General features: G+C 50.8%; 1 protein-coding gene across 2 annotated transcripts in view; it reads right to left on the bottom strand.

Annotated features, from left to right (window-relative positions):
- Window positions 1-22,742, bottom strand: part of erap2 (endoplasmic reticulum aminopeptidase 2) — a 105,337-nt gene that overhangs the window by 55,885 nt on the left and 26,710 nt on the right. For both annotated transcript variants that reach the window (XM_072516345.1, XM_072516344.1), the window contains exons 5-8: window positions 14,671-14,791; window positions 13,502-13,656; window positions 3,898-4,011; window positions 3,646-3,777 (exon numbers count right to left, since the gene is read on the bottom strand). In XM_072516345.1, coding sequence (XP_072372446.1) covers window positions 3,646-3,777; window positions 3,898-4,011; window positions 13,502-13,656; window positions 14,671-14,791 — 522 coding nt within the window. The remainder of the gene's footprint in view (window positions 1-3,645; window positions 3,778-3,897; window positions 4,012-13,501; window positions 13,657-14,670; window positions 14,792-22,742) is intronic.

Here is a 22,742-nt window from a genome sequence, read left to right as displayed (position 1 = left end):
TCACCCTCTGGGTGAAGAGAGTGTCTCATCCCAGTCCTAAATAGCCTACCTTTTATTCTAAGATTTTGTGCCCCAGGTTCTGGACACTCCTCCCAAGCAACGGGAAATGTCCTTCCTGCATCTACCCTGTTGCATGCTCTAAGAATTTTGTTGGTTTCAATGAGACCACCTCTCATTCTTCTAAACTCTACACCACATAGGCCCAGTCTCCTCAATCGCTACTCATAGGAAAATCTCACCATCCCATCAACCAGTCTGCTGAACTTTTGTTGTATCTTCAACTTCACTGAAGTATTAGACAGCGAAAGAAAGCTGTTAAGTACCATGAAAATAAATCTTCAAAAACATTTGAAAGAAGTCCGAAGGATGTGTGAGTGGGTGCCACCTGGAGCCTCACTGTTGACGTCCAGTCACCTGGGCTTCAGAGGAGATCCATCGCATTTTCATTTTGAATGCATCAATTGGGGTGCATATAGAAAACTCACCTTGCCTAAAGGCTGAAAAATGTATGCTGTCACCACTGATAGTGTGGCTTCCCCATGTTTGGGGAAATTTATTTTATGATAAAATCTCAGTCTCTTCAAGGATCCAGGCATGGTTTACAATCTTGACCTTTGAGTGGGTCTCACTTCTGTCACTTGGGTTGCCTTTATGCCTGCTTTCACTTGGCATACCAACTGCCAATCCTCCCATTACCAACTAAGTGGCTGAGCACATGGACAGTCCAACATTTGGGAAAAAAATGAAAAGAAAATCGCTTATTGTCACAAGTAGGCTTCAAATGAAGTTACTGTGAAAAGCCCCTAGTCGCCACATTCCGGCGCCCGTTCGGGGAGACTGGTACTGGAATTGAACCTGCGCTGCTGGCCTGCCTTTGTTCCGCTTTAAAAGCCAGCTATTTAGCCCTGTGCTAAACCAGCCCCTGACCCAGCTTGGTGACCCAGCTTGGCCCCCTCTTCCTCACTGGCTTTGTAATGGATAGGAGAGGCTGCATTACTGGGTTGCATAACGGCATTGTGGTTTGCACTTCTGCCTCACCGCGCCAGGGACCCGGTTTTGATTCCAACCCCAGCTGACTGTCTCTGTGGAGCTTGCACTTTCTTTCGTGTCTTCATGGGTTTCCTCCAAGTGCTCCAGTTTCCTCAACAGTCCAAAGACATGCAGGTTGGTGGATTGACTATGCTAAATTACCCCTTTTAGATGGGGTTACGGGGATAGGGTGTGGATTGGGCCTAAGTAGGGTATTCTTTCCGAGGGTCGGTGCAAATTCAATGGGCTGAATGGCTTCCTTCTGCACTGTAAGGATTTTATGATTCTATTTACAAATTTTCTCCCAATGCCAGAACCCAGAGGTTGGGATGGTGCTGGAAGTACCACGGAACTTTGGTTACCAGACAGTTTAAAATTGAAAGAAAGATTATGTATTTTATCCAACAGACATATGAAGTGTATTGTAACTATGAGCTTAACAATCTCGGAGCACAGAGAAGGTGTAATTCATTTCAAAAAAATTGATTTCATAGAATTAAGTTTATAGCTGTATTTATGTATTGCTGGTATGTTCTAATAGGAAGACAGTACGGACAGTTGTTATGAACAGGACACACACAGGGCGGGATTCTCCCCTACCCGGCGGGGTGGGGGGTCCCGGTGTGATGGAGTGGTGGGAACCACTCCGGCGTCGGGCCGCCCCAAAGGTGCGGACGTCTCCGCACCTTTAGGGGCCAAGCCCTCACCTTGAGGGGCTAGGCCCGCGCCGGAGCGGTTTCCGCTCCACCGGCTGGCGGGAAAGGCCTTTGACGCCACGCCAGCCGGGGACGAAAGGTCTTCGCCGGGCAACGCGGGTCCACGCATGCGCGGGAGCGTCAGCGGCTGCTGATGTCATCCCCGCACATGCGCAGTGGAGGGAGTCTCTTCCGCTTCTGCCATAGTGAAGACCATGGCGAAGGCGGAAGAAAAAGAGTTCCCCCACGGCATAGACCTGCCCGCGGATCGGTGGGCCCTGATCGCGGGCCAGGCCACCGTGGGGACACCCCCTGGGGCTACGTCGCCCTGCAACCCCCCCACCCCCCCCACCCCAGGACCCTGGGGCCCGCCCGCACCGCCTTGTCCCGCCGTTCAAAAGGTGTTTTAATCCACGCTGGCGGGACAGGCATTCCAACAGCGGGACTTTGGCCCATCACGGACCGTAGAATCGGCAGGGGTGGGCCCGCCAACCGGCGCGGCGCGATTCCCGTCCCCGCCGAATCTCTGGTGGCGGAGACTTCGGGACACGGTGGGGGCGGGATTCACTCCAGCCCCCGGCGATTCTCCGACCCGGCGGGGGGTCGGAGAATCCCGCCCACAATCTCTGCTTTGTAGCAAATTGTCTGTTGTTAATTGAAAGTTTGTTAATCTGAGAAGAAAAAGCAACTGAAAAAAAAAGTGACTGTCTGTGACATCCCCAGAGATGCAGCCCCAGGATACCAGAGGAAAGCAAACCAGAAAAGGCCAAAGCAGACCAACCTATTCCAAAAAGAGAACTCATTTATCTAATAACAATCTTTATTGTCACAAGTAGGCTTACATTGCAATTAAGTTACTGTGAAAAGCCCTTAGTCGCCACACTATGGCGCCTGTTCGGGTACATGGAGAGAGAACTCAGCATGTCCAAATTACATAACTGCTTATGTTCTCATTAAAATGCTCTTAATACTGGAACCTAGCAATCTGTGATACCTAAATTCAGACTGCAAATCTCAAACACTGAAGATTCCTCAGTCTACGGGAAACTCGTTGATTGCTGCAATATTCAGACAAATAAAGCACAATTGTAATTTGACTTTAGATGTTACTGACTGATGGTAAATATTTTTAAAATTTATTGTAATCATTAAATCATGTAGTGTTAATTTATTCAACTCAAACTTCACCTTTGGAAGTAGAAGTTAACTAGTCTGCTCAGTGTTGTACTATGTTATTTCTATGATTGATTTATCTTGGTTAGACTTCAATGTAACTCGGTCTTGGGTATGTGGGATAAAAGGTCATCTAATTTAGGCATCTTTTAAACCTTAAAACATAAAAGATTGTTCTCTTCCAATCTACCAATGTCTTCATGTTAGGATGGTGGGAGGTGTCATGATATTCAAGAGAACATCACAGCATATACACACATACATAGTGATGGACAGATCAACGGACCAATTAGCACACACAACACGACAGCCAATCACAGACAAGAGCATACACAGTACAAAACAAGGAACACAACTCTTCCTGGGCAGTCCAGCAGGAGATGGCTCAGGGCAAGGACCTCCAAGCCAGACACTCAGACAGTCACCATGTGCTGAGTACCAGATTTTTTATATAAATAGTTAAAAGAAATAAAACTGCGTTGTACCAATCGCAACCGTGTTGGTTCGTCTGTGTCTCAGAGTACCCAACACGTCAGGAGGGTATAATTAATCTGATACTTGTGTTCTTAATGAATGCGGACTACATATTACATTTTTTGATACAATGTTGCTTACACATTATGTGCGATTTAGCCGTAATCTATCCAACAATATCTATTGGGATATTGGCTTGGCTAGCAGCAATAATGATTTAAGTCTGGAAATAAGTCAACATTGGACAACCCACTCCAGTCACTACACTAAATACCTTGTCATAAGAGAGGGTATCAAACATTTCCTTTATCTGAGTCGGATTTTCTGCAGAGGAGGATATGGGACGCGATGAATTCATTGAATCTCTTCCCATTGCTCCAAAACATGTGTTCAAAAAATAATCATCCTGGAAAGATCCAACATTAAAATAAAGAATTAAACATAGTCACATATCCTACAAAATAAGAATTAAACAGAGTCACATATCCTGCAATAAAGTGACCAATAGTGAGAAAGGTTTACTCACAACCTGCAGCTCTGGATAAGTGGAATCAACAGAGACAAACTCCATGTACCTAGCAAATCCTTCATTCAGCCAGATGTCATTCCACCACTCCATTGTTACCAAGTTACCAAACCACTAAAGAAAAGCAAGATATTCATTAGGGATCCAATAAGCGCTTTTTAAAAAATTGTCATTTCTAATTCCATATTTATTGCAATGATGTTTATAAATCTCCACTGAGCAGATGGATATTGATTAATATTTTCAAGGTCATGCTTTCAATTTCAAAAGTGAAACACAAGGGTTCTTAAAAGGACTACATACCCACTTCTCCACAAATGGATCATGGTGTGATAAGACACAGATTCCAATTTGAAAATAGTTTTGTATTGTAATATTTTTTATTGGATTTTGTACAAATTATAGGTGCAAAGCAAGACACATAGGCTCTAGGAAATATAACCGGACGGGAGGGGTCTTTCCTCCCCTCTCTTCTATTCTCTCCTATTTACCGGTCATCAAACGGGTTGAGGGGACACCCCTAATGCAGTCGCCTCGGCATCCGCCATTGCTCGTTTCCCCTTCCCGCTTTTCTTCGCGTTCTCTCGCCGTGCTGTGGTTGCTGCCACTGTTATCTTCCCCTGTGCTCTCTCTCCCCCTCCCGTTTTTGTTATCTTATCTGTTTCCCCTTCTGGCTCCCCTTTTTTGTTCTTCTGCCTTATCCCCGCCCCTCCCCCCTCTTCACTGCTGCCGCCCATTCTTTCTTGCTGGGTTTTGCTACCTCACCTTGCTCCCTCTCGGGTCCTCCCTCGCTTTCCTCTTTCTGTCTTGTCCTGGCTATTTATCCCTGGCCGCTGGCTACTTATTTATCTAGGTGTTGGCCACAAACAGGTCTAGGAACAGTCGAGTGAATGGCTCCCATGTTTTGTGGAAGCCCTCTTCCGACCCACGGATGGCGAATTTGATTTTCTTCATTTGGAGAAATTCCGATAGGTCGGACAGCCAGTGTGCAGCTTTCGGTGATGTTGCTGACAGGATTCTACGGCAGGCGATCAGGGAGGCAAAGGCAAGGGTGTCCGCCCTCCTCTCCATGACGAGATCTGGCTGGTCTGATACCCCGAAAACCGCCACTTTCGAGCATGGCTTCACCCTCATCCCCACCACCTTGGACCTGTCCGGTACCCAACAAGTCTGGGGCAAGACCAGAACATGTGGGTGTTGTTAGCCGGGCCACCTTGCCACCATTCTCCACCTCCAGGAAGAACCTGGAAAATAGTTTCCTAAACGCTAAAGAATCATAGCTATATCAGCATGTTCCTATTCCAGCAAAGACCATTCAATCCACATGCTAAAACTTATACAACTTTATTTGACTGGACTGCATCTTTCTTTAAAAATAAATAAAAGGAAAAACCCACCCCCAGCCCACCTACTTCCACTTTTAATTGGTAGTGGGTTGGAGGGATGGCAGGAGAGGCAACCAACCTATTCTCAAGTTGGCCTGGTGGGGGGGGGCCTCCACGATCCGCAGGCAGGCTTATCCTGGTGGGGGCCTAGGTTCCTCTGCGCCGGGCCCCTGTAGCTCTCCGCCATGTTGTGTCAGGGCCAGTGGGGAGAAGGAAACCCACGCGCATGCATGAAACTCGCGCCGGCCGTAGCGCGCATGCGCTAACTCGCACCAACCGTAGCGCGCATGCGCGGACCCACGGCACCCGTTCTGACATCAATATCGGCAGCTGGAGCAGCGCGAGGCTCTCCAGTGCCATGCTGGCTCCCTGTGTGGTGCAGCATCACTGCTCCTAGGGACCTGTTGACGCCATCGTAAAATGCTTCGGCGTTTACGACGGCATCAACACTTAGTCCCTGGATCAGAGAATCCTGTCCCCTGATCTTTCCCCAAACCTTCTGACACAATTCCTACAAAACTGATCATTCTCCAACTCTATTGACCCAAACACCAAGACCCTGAATTCTCCCCAATCCAAACACCAAAGACTCCCAATTTCTCCTAAATCCTCAACACAATCCTGGAGGCCTCTGATCTCTTTCCAACAACCCCGACCCAAGCCTCAAAAACCCTGATTTCTCCTTGCTTCCCCCAACTAAACCAAATCCGGAAGACTCCAATCACTCTGTGACTTCCTGATCCGAGCTCGTCTTCAAAATAGTGTCATGGAAAGGCAGACAAGGCCTCAGATTAACATCTCATCTGAAAGATGGCACCTCTGACAGTTCAGCACTCCATTAGAACTGCTTTAGAGGACTTCCGGTTGCAGCTATGCCGAGGTAGGTCGCACGTTCGGCAGCTCCCGCCAGGAACGGACTTTTGGCTCATTAGAGGGGCCCCAACGACAATTGTTCGACGGCTCCCAGTGTGGGAAGGTGACAGCAAGGTTCCCCCAGCACTGTATGGATTGGACCAGGGGTGGAGCAGTTAAGAAAGTGATCCTGGTGCAGCGGAAAGTGCGAGGGAGGAGAAGCAAGATGGCGGCAGGTGGAGACCAAGCAGCGTGGGCGCAGTGGTCGCAGGAGCAGCAGGAGTTCCTCAAACGCTGCTTTGCGGGGCTGAAGGCAGAAATGCTGGCGCCAATGAAGGCGTCGATTGATAAGCTTGTGGAGACCCAGAAGGCCCAAGGGGCGGCGATCCGGGATGTGCGGGAAAAATCCTCGGAGAACGAGGACAAGATCCTGGGCCTGGCGGTGGAGGCGCATGACGCGCTGCACAAGAGGTGGCAGGAAAGATTTGAGGACCTGGAGAATAGGTCGAGGAGGAAGAATCTTCGGATTCTGGATCTCCCTGAAGGAGTGGAGGGGCCCGATGTCAGGGCATATATGGGCACGATGCTCAATTCGCTGATGGGCGCGGGAGCTTTCCCAAGGCCCCTGGAGCTAGATGGGGCTCATCGGGTCCAGGCAAGGAGACCCAAAGCCAAGGAGCCACCAAGGGCTGTAGTGGTGCGGTTCCACCGCTTTATGGACAGAGAGTTCATCCTGAGATGGGCCAAAAAAGAATGGAGCAGCAGGTGGGAGAACACGGAGATCCGAACTTATCAGGACTGGAGTGCAGAGGTGGCTATGAAGAGGGCTGGATTCAACCGGGCTAAGGCGGTTCTCCATCGGAAGGGGGTGAAGTTCGGGATGCTGCAGCCAGCGCGATTGTGGGTCACGTTCCAAGAACGGCAACACTATTTTGAGACACCTGATGAGGCGTGGAACTTTATCCAGTCTGAAAAGTTGGACTCGAACGGAGGGTTTGTCGCGGGGGGTGTTTACGGTGTTTACTGCGTTTGGGGAATGTTCTTTTGGTTTTGGTGCTGGGTGGGGATGGGTGAATGGATTTGATGTGGGGGCTGTGGGAGAGTGTGTGCGTCGGTGTTGGAGGGGCAGGGCCCCGCGGTGGAAGAGGGGGTTGGAGGCCCGGGGACGGGGAGTTGGGGTAAGACCGCAAAAAAGGAGCTGCGCCAGAGGGGGCGGGGCCGGCTCAAATGGAAAGCGCGGGCTTTTCCCCACGTTAGGGAAGGATAGGGGCGGGGCCGGAGAGGAGCGCACACTGATTGCCAAGGGGTGGGGGGATTCTCACACGGGGGGGGGGGGGAGTCGACGATGGAATAGCGGGAGAGGCCGGGGTCAGCAGGAGTCAGCTGACTTACGGGAGTGTCATGGGGGGAGCAAAATGGCTAGATGAGGATCCAGCAAAGGGGGGGGGGGAGACTGGGTTGCTGCTGCATTGGCCAAAGGGGAGCTGGAAGTAGGAGAGGTAGTCGGGGCGGGGTCTGCCACCTGGAGGACTGGAGGGTGCGAGAGGCGCGGGCACGTGGCTGGCCTAGAAAAGGAGATGGCTAGTTGGCGGGGGGGGGGGGGGGGGGGGGGGGGGGAGTAGCCCTCTGTCTCGGCTGATAACTTGGAATGTGAGGGGCCTGAACGGGCCGGTCAAGAGAGCCCAGGTGTTCACGCACTTAAAGTGACTGAAGGCAGACGTGGTTATGCTCCGGGAGACGCATCTGAAGGTGGCAGATCAGGTTAGGCTGAGAAAGGGATGGGTATGGCAGGTCTTTCATTCAGGGCTGAATGCGAAGAACAGAGGGGTTGCAATACTGGTGGGGAAGCGGGTGTCGTTCGAGGCGCTGAATATTGTGGCGAATAATGGAGGTCGATATGTGATGGTGAGCAGTAGGTTGCAGGGGGTGCGGGTGGTACTGGTGAACGTATATGCCCCGAATTGGGATGATGCCGGATTTATGAAGTGCATGCTGTGTCGGATTCCGGATCTGGAGGTAGGAAGCTTGATAATGGGGGGGGGACTTCAACACGGTGCTGGACCCAGCACTGGACCGTTCTAGATCCAGGACGGGTAAGAGGCCGGCTGCGGCCAAGGTGCTCAGGGGGTTTATGGACCAGATGGGGGGAGTGAATCCATGGAGGTTTGCCAGGCCGCTGGCCAGGGAATTTTCCTTTTTTTCCACGTCCATAGAGCCGGCTCCCGGATAGATTTTTTCATTTTGAGTAGGGCGCTAATCCCGAAAGTGGAGGGAATGGAATATTCAGCCATAGCCATCTCGGACCTCGCACCGCATTGGGTGGAGCTGGAGTTGGGGGAGGAGAGGGACCAGCACCCGTTGTGGCGCCTCGATGTGGGACTATTGGTGGATGAGGGGGTGTGCGGGCGGGTGTGGGGGTGTATTGAAAGATACTTGGAGGCCAACGACAACGGGGACGTGCAGGTGGGGGTAGTCTGGGAGGCGTTGAAGGTGGTGGTCAGGAGAGAGCTAATCTCCATTTGGGCCCAGAGGGAGAAGAGAGAGAGGAGGGAGAGGGAGAGGTTGGTGGGGGAGATTCTAGGGGTAGACAGGAGCAGAGGCCCCCGAGCAGGGGCTACTTAGGGAGCGACGGAACCTCCAGACGGAATTCGACCTGATGACTACGGGGAAAGCAGAGGCACAGTGGAGGAAAGCGTAGGGGGCGATGTATGAGTATGGGGAGAAGGTGAGTCGGATGCTGGCACATCAGCCTCGTAAGAGGGAGGCAGCGAGGGAGATTGGTGGAGTTAGAGATAGTGGGGGAAATACGGTGCGGAGTGCGGTGAGAATAAACAAGGTATTTAGGGACTTCTATGGGGATCTGTACAGGTCTGAGTCCCCGACGGGGAAGGAGGAGATGCGACGATTTCTAGATCAGCTGAGGTTCCCGAGGGTGGAGGAGGAGCAGGTGGCTGGTTTGGGGACGCCGGTTGGGCTGGAGGAGCTTGTTAAAGGATTGGGGAGCATGCAGGCGGGGAAGGCCCCGGGCCGGATGGGTTCCCAGATGAATTTTGCAGGAAATACGTGGACCTGCTGGGCCTGTTGCTAATGAGGACTTTTAATAAGGAGAGAGAGGAGGGGACCTTGCCCCCGACAATGTCCAGGGCGCTGATTTCTTTGATTTTGAAGCGGGACAAGGATCCATTGCAATGTGGGTCGTATAGACCGATTTCGCTCCTCAATGTTGACGGTAAGTTGCTGGCGAAGGTGCTGGCTATGAGAATTGAGGACTGTGTCCCGGGGGTGATTCATGAGGACCAGATGGGATTTGTGAAGGGTAGGCAGCTGAATACTAATGTGCGGAGGCTCCTCAATGTGATTATGATGCCCTCGGTGGAGGGGGAAGCGGAGGTAGTGGCAGCTATGGACGCGGAGAAGGCCTTTGATCAGGTGGAGTGGGAGTATCTTTGGGAAGTGTTGCGGAGGTTTGGGTTCGGGGAGGGGTTCATCAGTTGGGTCAGGCTGCTATATGGAGCCCCTGTGGCGAGTGTGGCTACGAACCCGCGGAGGTCGGAGTACTTTCGGCTGGACCGGGGGACGAGGCAGGTGTGTCCCTTATCCCCTTTATTGTTTGCACTGGCAATTGAGCCACTGGCCATGGCACTGAGGGAGTCCAGGAAATGGAGGGGATTGGTTCAGAGGGGAGAGGAACACCGGGTGTCGTTGTATGCCGATGACCTGTTGTTGTATGTTGCGGACCCAGTGGAGGGGATGGCAGAGGTCATGCGGATCCTTAGGGAGTTTGGGGACTTTTCGGGGTATAAACTCAACGTAAGGAAGAGTGAGCTCTTTGTGGTGCATTCAGGGGACCAGGAAAGGGGGATAGACGAGCTGCCGCTGAAGAGAGCGAAAAGGAGCTTTCGGTACCTGGGGATCCAGGTAGCTAGGAGTTGGGGGGCCCTGCACAAGCTCAATTTGACGCGGTTGGTGGAGCAGATGGAGGTGAATTTTAAAAGATGGGATATGCTGCCACTCTCACTAGCGGTAGGGTGAAGTTGATCAAAATGCTGGTCCTTCCGAGGTTTTTCTTTGTGTTCCAGTGCCATCCCATTTTGATCCACAAGGCCTTTTTCAAACGGTTAAGCAGGAGTATCATGGGATTTGTGTGGGCGAATAAGACCCCGAGGGTGTTTCTGGAGCGACGGGGGGGGGGGGGAATCTATGTGGCTATTATTGGGCAGCCAATGTGGCGATGGTCCGTAAGTGGGTAATGGAGGGAGAGGGGGTGGCATGGGAGAGGCTAGAGATGGCGTCCTGTGTGGGCACGAGGGCACTGGTGACAGCACCGCTGCTGCTCTCGCCGACAAGGTACACCACGAGTCCGGTGGTGGCGGCGACGCTGAAGATCTGGGGGCAGTTGAGGCGACACAGGGGCGGGGTGGGAGCCTCGGTTTGGTCCCCGATTCGGGAGAATCATCGGTTCGTCCCGGGAAGGATGGATGGGGGGGGGGGGGGGGGGGTTCCGGAGCTGGCATCGGGCAGGGATTAGAAGAATGGGGGACCTGTTCATCGATGGGACGTTTGCGAGCCTAGGGGGGCTGGAGGAGAAGTTTGGGCTACCCCCGGGGAACGTTTTCAGGTACATGCAAGTGAGGGCATTTGTGAGGCGGCAGGTGAGGGAATTCCCGCTGCTTCCGGCACGTAGGATTCAGGACAAGGTGATTTCGGGTGTATGGGTTGGAGAAGGCAAGGTTTCGGCAATTTACCAGGAGCTGCAGGAAGAGGAGGAGGCCTCGGTGGAGGAGTTAAAGGGCAAGTGGGAGGAGGAGTTTGGGGAGGAGATAGATGAGGGTCTGTGAGCTGATGCCCTGAGTAGGGTTAATTCTTCCTCCTCTTGCGCCAGGCTCAGCCTAATGCAGTTTAAAGTTATTCACGGAGCGCATATGACAGGGGCGAGGTTGAGTAGGTTTTTTGGGGTGGAGGACAGATGTGGGAGGTGCTCGGGGAGCCCAGCAAATCACGCCCATATTTTCTGGTCGTGCCCGACACTGGAGGGGTTTTGGAGGGGTTTTGCGAGGACTATGTCCAAGGTGGTGAACGCCCAGGTCAAGCCGAGCTAGGGGTTAGCATTATTCGGGGTATCGGACGAGCCAGGAGTGCAGGAGGCGAAAGAGGCCGGTATTCTGGCCTTTGCGTCCCTGGTAACCCGTTGGAGGATTTTGTTACTGTGGAAAGTTGCGAAGCCCCCCAGTGTGGAAGTTTGGATCAATGACATGGCAGAGTTCATTAAGCTGGAGAGGATAAAGGTGGTGGCAACCGTTCCTAGACTATCTCGCGGAGCGTTAGGAGGAGGTCAGCAGCAGCAGCAACCCGGGGGGGGGGGGGGGGGGGGGGGGGGGGGTTTCTTCTGGGCTGTCGTTTGGGTTAAGGTGGGGGTTTCCCTATTTGTGTTTTCTACTGTTATATGGAGAGCTATTGTATTTGGGGGAAATCCAATGTATAATTTCTGCTTGTTGTGTTTTTGTTTCTTTTTCTTGTTGCGGGTGGGGTTTGTTGAAAATTTGTTGAAAAATTTGAATAAATATATTTGCAACAAAAAAAAAAGAACTGCTTTGGAGTGTCAGCCGAGATTTTTTGTGCTCAAGTCCAGGAATGGAAGCCAATGTTTCAACAGAACTATGGCTACAGAAAAAGCATGTTCAGTAACTAAGATGGTGACAAATCTTAATTTTGAAATCTTAAACCAGTTGAACACTTTACTGGATAGTTTCCTGGAACATTTTGTATCCAATTCAAGCTAAAATAATAAACAAAACCGAACAAGCACGTAATGGGAATCCGTGCTCTGGACCAATGTCTTTTGAGTGAACCTGTTATTGAACTTGATTAGCGGACTATAAAAAATTACAATGGAGTTGTAGTTGCATAATGCACAACAAATTTTGTCAACTATTATGTACTAGATACAAAACAATTTGGTGGAATTATGAAACCAAATAGCATGTAAGAAATTCATGAAATTGTGTACAGGCCGTTATCAATACAGATTACATGAGATGGAGGGTGAGGGAGCGACGTGGAAAAGACTGGAGAGAAAGTCCTGTAAAGGGACGAGTTTAGAGGCGCTGGTGACGGCGCCGCTACCGTTCTCACCTAAAAAGTTTACCACGAACCCGGTGGTGGCGGCAACACTGAATATCTGGGGACAGTGGAGGCGACAGAGAGGTGTGCGGGGAGCCCTGGTGGGGTCCCCTATCAGGAACAACCATAGGTTCGCCCCAGGAAGAATGGATGGAGGATTTCAGAGCTGGTACCAGTTGGGAATTAGGAAGGTGAGAGATTTATTTATAGATGGGACTTTTGCGAGCTTGGGAGCATTGGAGGAAAAGTATAAGTTGCCCCGGGGAAATTTCTTGCGATATATGCAGGTGAGGGCGTTTACTAGACAACAGGTGAGGGAATTTCCATTGCTCCCGACACAGGGGATACAGGACAGGGTGCTTTCAGGGGTGTGGGTCAGAGAGGGCAAGGTGTCAGAGATTTATAGAGAGATGAGGGAAGAGGGGGAGGAGTCGGTGGGCGAACTAAAAGGAAAGTGGGAAGAAGAATTAGGGGAGGAGATAGGGGAGGGTATGTGGGCTGATGCCCTAAGCAGGGTAAATTCCTCTTCCTCATGCGCCAGGCTTAGCCTGATTCAATTTAAGGTGCTACATAGAGCACACATAATGGGAGCAAGATTGAGCAGGTTCTTTGGAGTGGAGGACAGATGTGGGAGGTGTGGCGGGAGCCCGGCAAACCACGCACATATGTTTTGGGCGTGCCCGGCACTGGAAGGGTATTGGAAGGGAGTGACGGGAGTGATTTCGCAGGTGGTGAAGGCCCGGGTCAAACCAGGCTGGGGGTTAGCTCTATTTGGAGTTGCGGAAGAGCCGGGAGTGCAGGAGGCGAAAGAGGCCGACGTTGTGGCCTTTGCGTCCCTAGTAGCCCGACGCAGGATCCTACTCATGTGGAAGGAGGCGAAACCCCCCGGACTGGAGGCCTGGGTAAACGATATGGCGGGGTTCATTAAACTGGAGCAGATAAAGTTTGCCCTGAGAGGATCGGCTCAAGGGTTCACCAGGCGGTGGCAGCCATTTCTCGACTACCTAGGGGAACGTTAGAGGGAAGACAGATGACCAGCAGCAGCAACCCAGGGGGGGGGGGGGGGGGGGGGGTTTAGTTTAGTTTAGGTCAATAGATAATGGGGTTTTGTTACCTGGGTATTGTTAAAAATGTCTGTTTTGTTATTGTTTCGTTTGCTTTGTAAGAGGGAAAAATTGTTGTTTGGAAAACATTTTCAATAAAATATATATTTTTTAAAAATACAGATTACATGAGGCAGACGGTACCTGATGAGCCAGCTCATGACCAATCACCATGGTAATCCACAGCTTATCTGATGCTGAGGAAGTTTGAGGATGATACAGCAGAGATGTCTCCCTGTAAGTTGTTAAACCCCAGTTCTCCATGGCTCCCGACTGAAAATCAGGAATCGCAACTAAATCTAAAAATACAACATTTCTCATTGTATTATCTCTTAACGTATTTCTTCATTTATTATTTGTATCAAGTACAATACCACAATGTAAGATCTTAAAGAGAAACCGTATTCAACAAGTTACACTTATTTTGAAATTTTTAACAGCAAAATGTCCCCTGGCACTTCAAAGAACTTCATAGGATTTACTGTGCAGAAGAAGGCCATTCAGCCCATCTAATCTGCACCGGCCCTTGGAAAGAGCACCCTACTTAAGCCCACACCTCCACCCTATTCCCATAAACCAGTAACCCCACCTAACATTTTTGGACACTAAGGGCAATTTAGCATGGCCAATCCACCTAACCTGCACATCTTTGGACTGTGGGAGGAACTGGAGCATCCAGAAGAAACCCACGCAGACACAGGGAGAACATGCAGACTCCGCACAGACAGCTGGGAATCGAACCTGGGACCCTGGAGCTGTTTCATAGAATCATAGAATTTACTGTGCAGAAGGAGGCCATTCGGCCCATCGAGTCTGCACCGGCCCTTGGAACGAGCACCCTTCTTAAGCCCACACCTCCATCCTAGCCCCACAATGCAGTAACCCCACCCAACCCTTTTGAAACACACGCAGACATGGGGAGAACTTGCAGACTCCGCACAGACAGTGACCCAAGCTAGCAATGGAACCTGGGACCCTGGAGCTGTGAAGCAACAATGCTAACCACTGTGCTACTGTGCCACCCACTTGCATTTATATAGTGTCTTTCACAACCTTAGGCTATTCCAAAGCACTTTACAGCCAAAGAAGTACATTTGAAGTGCAATCGCTGAAGAAATCGGACACCACCCCCATAGTTTCTCAGCCTTTGCTCCCCTATCCAATATCCCGCCTTGTGATCCCTCTCATCCATAACTTCTTCCCTCATCTGCATCTTTTCTGGCACCAATTTTCCCATACCTTTCTAACATGTTTGGCCTTATTGTACAGTATCCTTTCTTCATATCTATATAGAAAACTTGTGTTTGACTTACCCTGCTTTGGAAGTGGGTAATAGATATTGAAGTAATGTTCATAAAACTCTAATAATTTCACTGCAGCCTCCAGTGCATAATGTGTTTGACTCCATTTATCTGGAGCAGCATATATAGACACCTGTTGGAATACAAGAAGTCATATGCCTGTGTGCCTAAGAAGCAATTATATGACAGAATGGGCAAGTCTTCAGAATGTGTTTCATTTTATTTGAAGGACAGCATCCCCTTCAGAGCTTCAGGATTGAGATTTTCAAATGGCAGTGTGAGCTGTAAGTCAATGATCCTCAACCCACAAAAAGTAGCAAATGATTCCATTTGTGATTCCTGGCCTAGAAAATGGATTGCACTTGAATCCTGATGCAGTACACGTGACTAAAGTTGCCAAAGGCAGGATCACAGGAAGTTACAGTTCTGGTGGCAGCCTTCACTAGTCCCTCTACAGAATGCTGGTTTGGTTGCCAAGTGCCGAAGTAGATCGACTGCAGAATGCAAGGTGCAGGTTGTGGTCAGTCAGAAACAAATTTTGCAAAGGCCACCTCCAAAAAGCATTAAGATCTCAGTTGCACATGTGAAAGAGCACATGTGCTTACCCTAGACAGTCATGCATGATGAGCCTTTGTCAATATGGTTGGCTGTGCATTGTACCGTGGATTGAGAGAAAGCTTACTGTCCACCGTTTTAGACTTTGAACCTGTTTATGCCAGTTCCACGGACAATCCAATTTCCAGGCTTTTTATGTCCTTTACTAAGTGGCTGAAGTTTTCCTACCAACACTGGGCAAACATGTATCAGGTAGCCGAAAATGGAAATGGTGGAACCTGAATTGAAATTTCCCAGCTGAATCCTGCTGGCTGCCCTTCTGACCAATGCAGGAAACTTGGTGGGTTCCGACCCGACGCAAAGTGAATTTGGTTTCAGCCTTTCAAATTTCTGCTTCGACTGTGACTTTCTGAGTTTAAGATCTCCAGTAAGGTGGGTGGGTTTCTGAAGCCTCCATGAAACATGTCAGGCCAGTCAATTTGTGAACCTGAGTGGGAGTCTGTCGTGCAGTCAAGAACCTTTTGGCAGGAAAATTTAAAAGATGTTGCCAAATTCAAATCTCATAATTAGATGCTGTAGAAGTCAAGTATATTTTTAATGAAACTCTTTCCCGAAAAGGTAATGGACCATTAAATTAACCAGCATCATTTAATTACTCAAATGTAGTGCACTTCAACCAGTGGGGAAAGGGCTCTTATGCAATCAACAGTATTGAGAATCAGATTAATCTAAATCCTGTGGTTTGATTTTGGCATTGATTTAAAGTCCAGCCTTCTGTCGAGCCTTTCAAAAAACTGACCAGTTGGCCAGCCATCTGTTCAGACAACTTCAATGACTCTATATTGAATTCAGCTCTGGAGATTTTGTTGATGTAGTGTGCACTGTAATTTCATTATAAATGCTTGGCTGAGTTCAAAGACTCGCAAATGGATTCATCAAAGGAAGGGTCGTTTAGACAGTTGGGAAGGTAACTATGAGCTTTTTTTTTTTATAAATGTTTTATTGAAAATTTTTTCCCAAACAACAATTTTTCCCCTCTTACAAAGCAAACGCAACAATAACAATACAGAAATTTTAAACAGTACACAAGTAACAAAACCCCTTTATCTTTGACCTAAACTAAACCCCCCCTCCCCCCCCCCCCCCCCTCCCCCTGGGTTGCTGCTGCTGGTCATCTGTCTTCCCTCTAACGTTCCCCTAGGTAGTCGAGAAATGGCTGCCACCGCCTGGTGAACCCTTGAGCCGATCCTCTCAGGGCAAACTTTATCTGCTCCAGTTTAATGAACCCCGCCATATCATTTACCCAGGCCTTCAGTCCGGGGGGTTTCGCCTCCTTCCACATGAGTAGGATCCTGCGCCGGGCTACTAGGGACGCAAAGGCCACAACGTCGGCCTCTTTCGCCTCCTGCACTCCCGGCTCTTCCGCAACTCCAAATAGAGCTAACCCCCAGCCTGGTTTGACCCGGGCCTTCACCACCCGCGAAATCACTCCCGTCACTCCCTTCCAATACCCTTCCAGTGCCGGGCATGCCCAAAACATATGTGCGTGGTTTGCCGGGCTCCCGCCACACCTCCCACATTTGTCCTCCACTCCAAAGAACCTGCTCAATCTTGCTCCCGTTATGTGTGCTCTATGTAGCACCTTAAATTGAATCAGGCTAAGCCTGGCGCATGAGGAAGAGGAATTTACCCTGCTTAGGGCATCAGCCCACATACCCTCCTCTATCTCCTCCCCTAGTTCTTCTTCCCACTTTCCTTTTAGTTCGCCCACCGACTCCTCCCCCTCTTCCCTCATCTCTCGGTAAATCTCTGACACCTTGCCCTCTCCGACCCACACCCCTGAAAGCACCCTGTCCTGTATCCCCTGTGTCGGGAGCAATGGAAATTCCCTCACCTGTTGTCTAGTAAATGCCCTCACCTGCATATATCTCAAGAAATTTCCCCGGGGCAACTTATACTTTTCCTCCAATGCTCCCAAGCTCGCAAAAGTCCCATCTATAAATAAATCTCCCACCCTCCTAATTCCCAACTGGAACCAGCTCTGAAATCCTCCATCCATTCTTCCTGGGGCGAACCTATGGTTGTTCCTGATTGGGGACCCCACCAGGGCTCCCCGCACCCCTCTCTGTCGCCTCCACTGTCCCCAGATATTTAATGTTGCCGCCACCACCGGGTTCGTGGTAAACTTTTTAGGTGAGATCGGTAGCGGCGCCGTCACCAGCGCCTCTAAACTCGTCCCTTTACAGGACTTTCTCTCCAGTCTTTCCCACGCCGCTCCCTCACCCTCCATCATCCATTTACGTATCATTGCCACATTGGCGGCCCAATAGTAATCGCCCAAGTTCGGTAGTGCCAATCCTCCTCTGTCCCTACTACGCTGAAGGAACCCCCTCCTTACTCTCGGAACTTTCCCTGCCCACACGAAGCTCGTGATGCTCCTGTCTATTTTATTAAAAAAGGTCTTAGTGATTAGGATAGGGAGACATTGAAATACAAATAAGAACCTCGGGAGGACCATCATCTTAATTGCTTGCACCCTGCCCGCCAGCGATAGAGGCTGCATGTCCCACCTCTTGAAGTCCTCCTCCATTTGTTCTACCAACCGTGTCAGATTAAGTCTGTGCAAGGTTCCCCAGCTCCTAGCGATCTGAATCCCCAGGTATCGGAAGTTTCTTTCCACTTTCCTTAGAGGCAAGCCTTCTATCTCTCTACTCTGGTCCCCTGGATGTATCACAAATAATTCACTCTTCCCCATGTTTAGCCTATACCCCGAGAAATCCCCGAACCCCCTCAAAATTCGCATAACCTCTATCATTCCCCCCGCTGGGTCCGACACGTATAACAATAGGTCATCCGCATATAACGAGACTCGGTGTTCTTCTCCCCCTCTAATCACCCCTCTCCATTTCCTGGAGTCTCTCAACGCCATGGCCAGAGGTTCAATTGCCAACGCGAACAACAATGGAGACAGCGGGCATCCCTGTCTTGTTCCCCTATATAGTCGGAAATACTCCGATCTATGTCGACCTGTAACTACGCTTGCCGTTGGAGCCCCATAAAGAAGTCTAACCCAGCTAATAAACCCGTTCCCAAACCCAAACCTCCTTAACACTTCCCATAAATACTCCCACTCCACCCTATCAAATGCCTTCTCTGCGTCCATTGCCGCCACTATCTCTGCCTCCCCCTCCACTGGGGGCATCATTATCACCCCTAATAGTCGTCGCACGTTAACATTCAGTTGTCTCCCTTTTACGAACCCTGTCTGGTCTTCGTGCACCACCCCCGGGACACAGTCCTCTATCCTCGATGCCAGTACCTTTGCCAACAATTTGGCGTCCACGTTCAACAATGAAATAGGTCTATAGGACCCGCACTGCAACGGATCTTTATCCCTCTTCAAAATTAACGATATCGTCGCCTCCGACATCGTCGGGGGTAGAGTCCCCCCTTTCCTGGCCTCATTGAACGTCCTCACCATCAACGGGGCCAACAAGTCCACATATTTTCTGTAATACTCCACCGGGAACCCGTCTGGTCCTGGGGCCTTCCCTGTTTGCATGCTTCCCAGTCCCTTAATAACCTCGTCCACCCCAATCGGTGCCCCCAGGCCTACCACCCCCCGCTCCTCCACTTTCGGGAACCTCAATTGGTCCAGGAACTGCCGCATCCCCTCCTCTCCCTCTGGGGGTTGAGACCTATACAGTTCCTCATAGAAGGTCTTGAACACCTCATTTATCTTTCCTGCCCTTCGCACCGTGTCTCCCCTTTCGTCTCTAATTCCTCCTATTTCCCTCGCTGCTGCCCTCTTTCGCAATTGATGAGCCAACAGGCGACTCGCCTTTTCCCCATATTCATACCTCCTCCCCTGTGCCTTCCTCCACAGTACCTCCGCCTTTCTGGTGGTCAGAAGGTCAAATTCTGTCTGGAGTCGTCTCCTCTCCCTGTACAATTCCTCCTCCGGGGTCTCTGCAAATTCCCTATCCACCCTTAAAATCTCCCCCAGTAATCTTTCCCTTTCCTTGGCCTCTGTTTTCCTTTTGTGGGCCCCAATGGAGATCAGCTCTCCTCTGACCACCGCTTTTAGTGCTTCCCATACCACTCCCACCGGGACCTCGCCGTCGTCATTGACCTCCAGGTATCTCTCAATACACCCCCGCACTCTTGCACACACTCCCTCATCCGCCATCAGTCCCACATCTAATCGCCAGAGTGTTCTCTGCTCCCTTTCCTCTCCTAATTCCAGGTCCACCCAATGTGGGGCATGATCCGAAACCGCTATGGCTGAGTACTCAGCTTCTTCCACCCTAGAGATCAACGACCTTCCCAAAACAAAAAAATCTATCCGGGAGTACACTTTATGGACATGGGAGAAGAAGGAATACTCCCTAGCCCTAGGTCTAAGAAATCGCCATGGATCCACTCCCCCCATTTGGTCCATAAACCCCTTAAGTACCTTGGCCGCTGCCGGCCTTCTTCCGGTCCTTGAGCTGGATCTATCTAGCCCCGGGTCCAGCACCGTATTAAAGTCCCCTCCTAAAATCAAGTTTCCTACCTCCAGGTCCGGTATACGCCCCAGCATCCGTCTCATAAATCCCGCATCGTCCCAGTTTGGGGCATACACGTTAACCAACACGACCTCCATTCCCTCCAGCCTGCCACTCACCATTACATATCTACCTCCGCTATCTGCTACGATGTTCTTTGCTTCAAATGCGACCTGTTTCCCCACCAAAATGGCCACCCCTCTATTCTTTGCGTCCAGTCCTGAGTGGAACACCTGTCCCACCCATCCTTTCCTTAGCCTAACTTGGTCCGCCACCTTTAGGTGCGTCTCTTGGAGCATAACCACGTCTGCCCTTAGTCCTTTCAAATGCGCGAGCACTCGGGCCCTTTTTATCGGTCCGTACAGGCCTCTCACGTTCCACGTGATCAGCCTCACTAGGGGGCTACCTGCCTCCCTCCCGTGTCGACTAGCCATTACCTTCTCTAGGCCAGTCCCATATCCCGCCTCCGCGCTCCCGCTCGCTCCCCCAGCGTCGCACACCATCCCCGCCCACCCACTCTTTAGCCATTTCCTTTTGGATTTCCGCAGCAGCAACCCAGTTGTCCCCCCCCCCCTTCTCCCTCCCTCCCTTCTCCCTCCCTCCTCCCCTCCCCGCTAGATCTCTTTCTAGCTTGATTGCTCCCCCCATATTACTTCCGTAAGTCAACTAACTTCAACTGACCCCGGCTACTCCTGCTCACTCCTCGACCCCCCCCATGTGGGGAACTCCCATCCGCCTTGCGCCTGTCTTCCCGCCTTATTCTTTCTGGTGCGGGAACATCCCTTTACCTGACCCGCCTCTTATGGCGCAGCTCCCTTTCCCCTCCCCCTCCCCTTCCCCATTCTCCAACTATGTCCCGTCTTTCCCCCCTCACCGGCGCCCACATTTCCCCAATGTCTCCCCCCTTCCCTGTTTACTTCTCAATTAACTTCCACCGTAACATTAACAATAACATTTCCTGCAGCATCAGTCCCTCAGTTCCGATCCAATTTCTCTTCTTTGATGAAGGTCCATGCTTCCTCCGCCGTCTCGAAATAATGGTGTCTCTCCTGATACGTGACCCATAGTCTTGCCGGCTGCAGCATCCCGAACTTCACCTTCCTTTTATGCAACACCTCTTTGGCTCGGTTGAAGCTCGCCCTCCTTCTCGCCACCTCCGCACTCCAATCCTGGTATACCCGTACCACTGCATTCTCCCATCTGCTACTCCGCACCTTTTTAGCCCATCTCAGGACCTCTTCTCTATCCTTAAGGCGGTAAAATCGCACGATTATCGCCCTGGGTGATTCGCCCGCTTTTGGTCTTCTCGCCGGAATCCGATTTGCCCACTCCACCTCCAAGGGGCCCGTAGGGGCCTCAGCACCCATCAGTGAGCTCAGCATCGTACTTGCGTACGCTCCACAGTCCACTCCTTCCACACCCTCAGGGAGACCCAGTATCCGAAGGTTCTTCCTTCGCGCTCCATTTTCTAGGGCTTCGATCCTTTCAGTACACTTTTTATGAAGTGCCTCGTGCGTCTGTGTCTTAACCGCCAGGCCCAGGATCTCGTCCTCAATATCTGTCACCTTCTGCTCCACCACACGGAGCTCTGTCTCCTGGGTCTTTAATGTCTCCTTGAGCCCCTCAATTGCCTGTAGCAACGGGGTCAGCACCTCCCTCTTCAGCAGCTCCACGCACCGTCTCACAATTTCATGCTCAGGCCCCCATGTCGCCTGCGCTTTCTCCGCCGCCATCTTGTACTTCTCTCTTTCTGACCCTTTGGTCGACGATTCCTCGCGCTGCAGCCGCCGCCGCCGGTTTTTTCCTCCTTCGTTTGGGGGGGACTCCCTTCTCACACGCCCCACACCGGGTTGCGTCGTCGAAAAATTCCCCGTTGGGGCTCTTAAAAGAGCCCGAAGGTCCGTCGGAGCTGGAGCCGCCGAAGCGTGCGGCTAGCTAGGCATCACCGCAACCGGAAGTCCCTTCAGTGGCCTTGATGAGGTCTTTTCACAGTTGTTCCCTCTGCTGCTAGAATTCACCTTTGATACAGGCCCTCAGGTCAGCTTGCAGCTTTAAGCTTGCCCTTCCCCCGCCTGCATGCTGGAAGAGGCCCTGTTTATCCTGTAGTTGCAGCCAAATCTTTCACTGTTTCTGCGTGTGTCTGGCAACCAAGAGACATACCCTTCCTGGGGGACACTGTCGGGGGAATATTGCCGCCTTCTTCCCACACCGGGAAATGTCAAACAAATGCCGTGGGGGCCCTGTAAAAGAGCCCAAAAGTCCGTTCCAAGCAGGAGCTGCCGAATGTGCGACCTAGCTCTGCATAGCCGCACCCGGAAGTCGGTAACTATGAGCTTTGTTTGACTGACAGATTTTTGACCATTTTATCTGATTATGTTTCTTTGAAGTGGTTTTTGAATGGCTGTCATTTATTTTGAGATTTATAAGCATTTAAGGGAAGTAAGGTATTTTTACAAGTGGAGTTTGTTTGACAGGTTTATGAGCATCTAAGAGGACTTTTTCTCTCTCGAGTGGAGCTTGAATGGATGATTGTTTATACTGCAGGTTTTATGAGCATTTCAAAAGCTCCCAGTGTTATTTTTGGGCTCTTGAGGTCTGTCCAGATTCGGTACTGGATGAGAAGGTGCAGAGAATGTATTGGCGTATGCAGGAGGCATAGGAGATATGAGGGACATGGGGAATAGGTGGGGGGGGGGGGGGGCTGGGGGCCTAACAGTCAGGAATAGATGTCATAGTAAAGGGAGGTGGGCCTTCTAATCTGCCGACCTTGATCACTTGCCACATTCCCACCTTGGGCTTGCTTTTGGACGCTGCAGCCCTGACTCCAGCCAGATCCTGATCCCCCAGGGTAGGAGGATAACATTGCATGTAGGTTTATAAGAGAGGCAGGAAAATGGCTTGCTTCTTATACCTGACCCAAGATATCTGCGTGAAGAATGGAGCAGAAGCATTGCTAACTCATTTTTCATAGCATACAGCCAT

Source organism: Scyliorhinus torazame, chromosome 9 (genome assembly GCF_047496885.1).
Source record: "Scyliorhinus torazame isolate Kashiwa2021f chromosome 9, sScyTor2.1, whole genome shotgun sequence".
Lineage (NCBI taxonomy): Eukaryota > Metazoa > Chordata > Chondrichthyes > Carcharhiniformes > Scyliorhinidae > Scyliorhinus > Scyliorhinus torazame.
The sequence above is the reverse complement of the archived record's forward strand: the minus strand, read 5'-3'. Positions and strand labels throughout refer to the sequence as shown.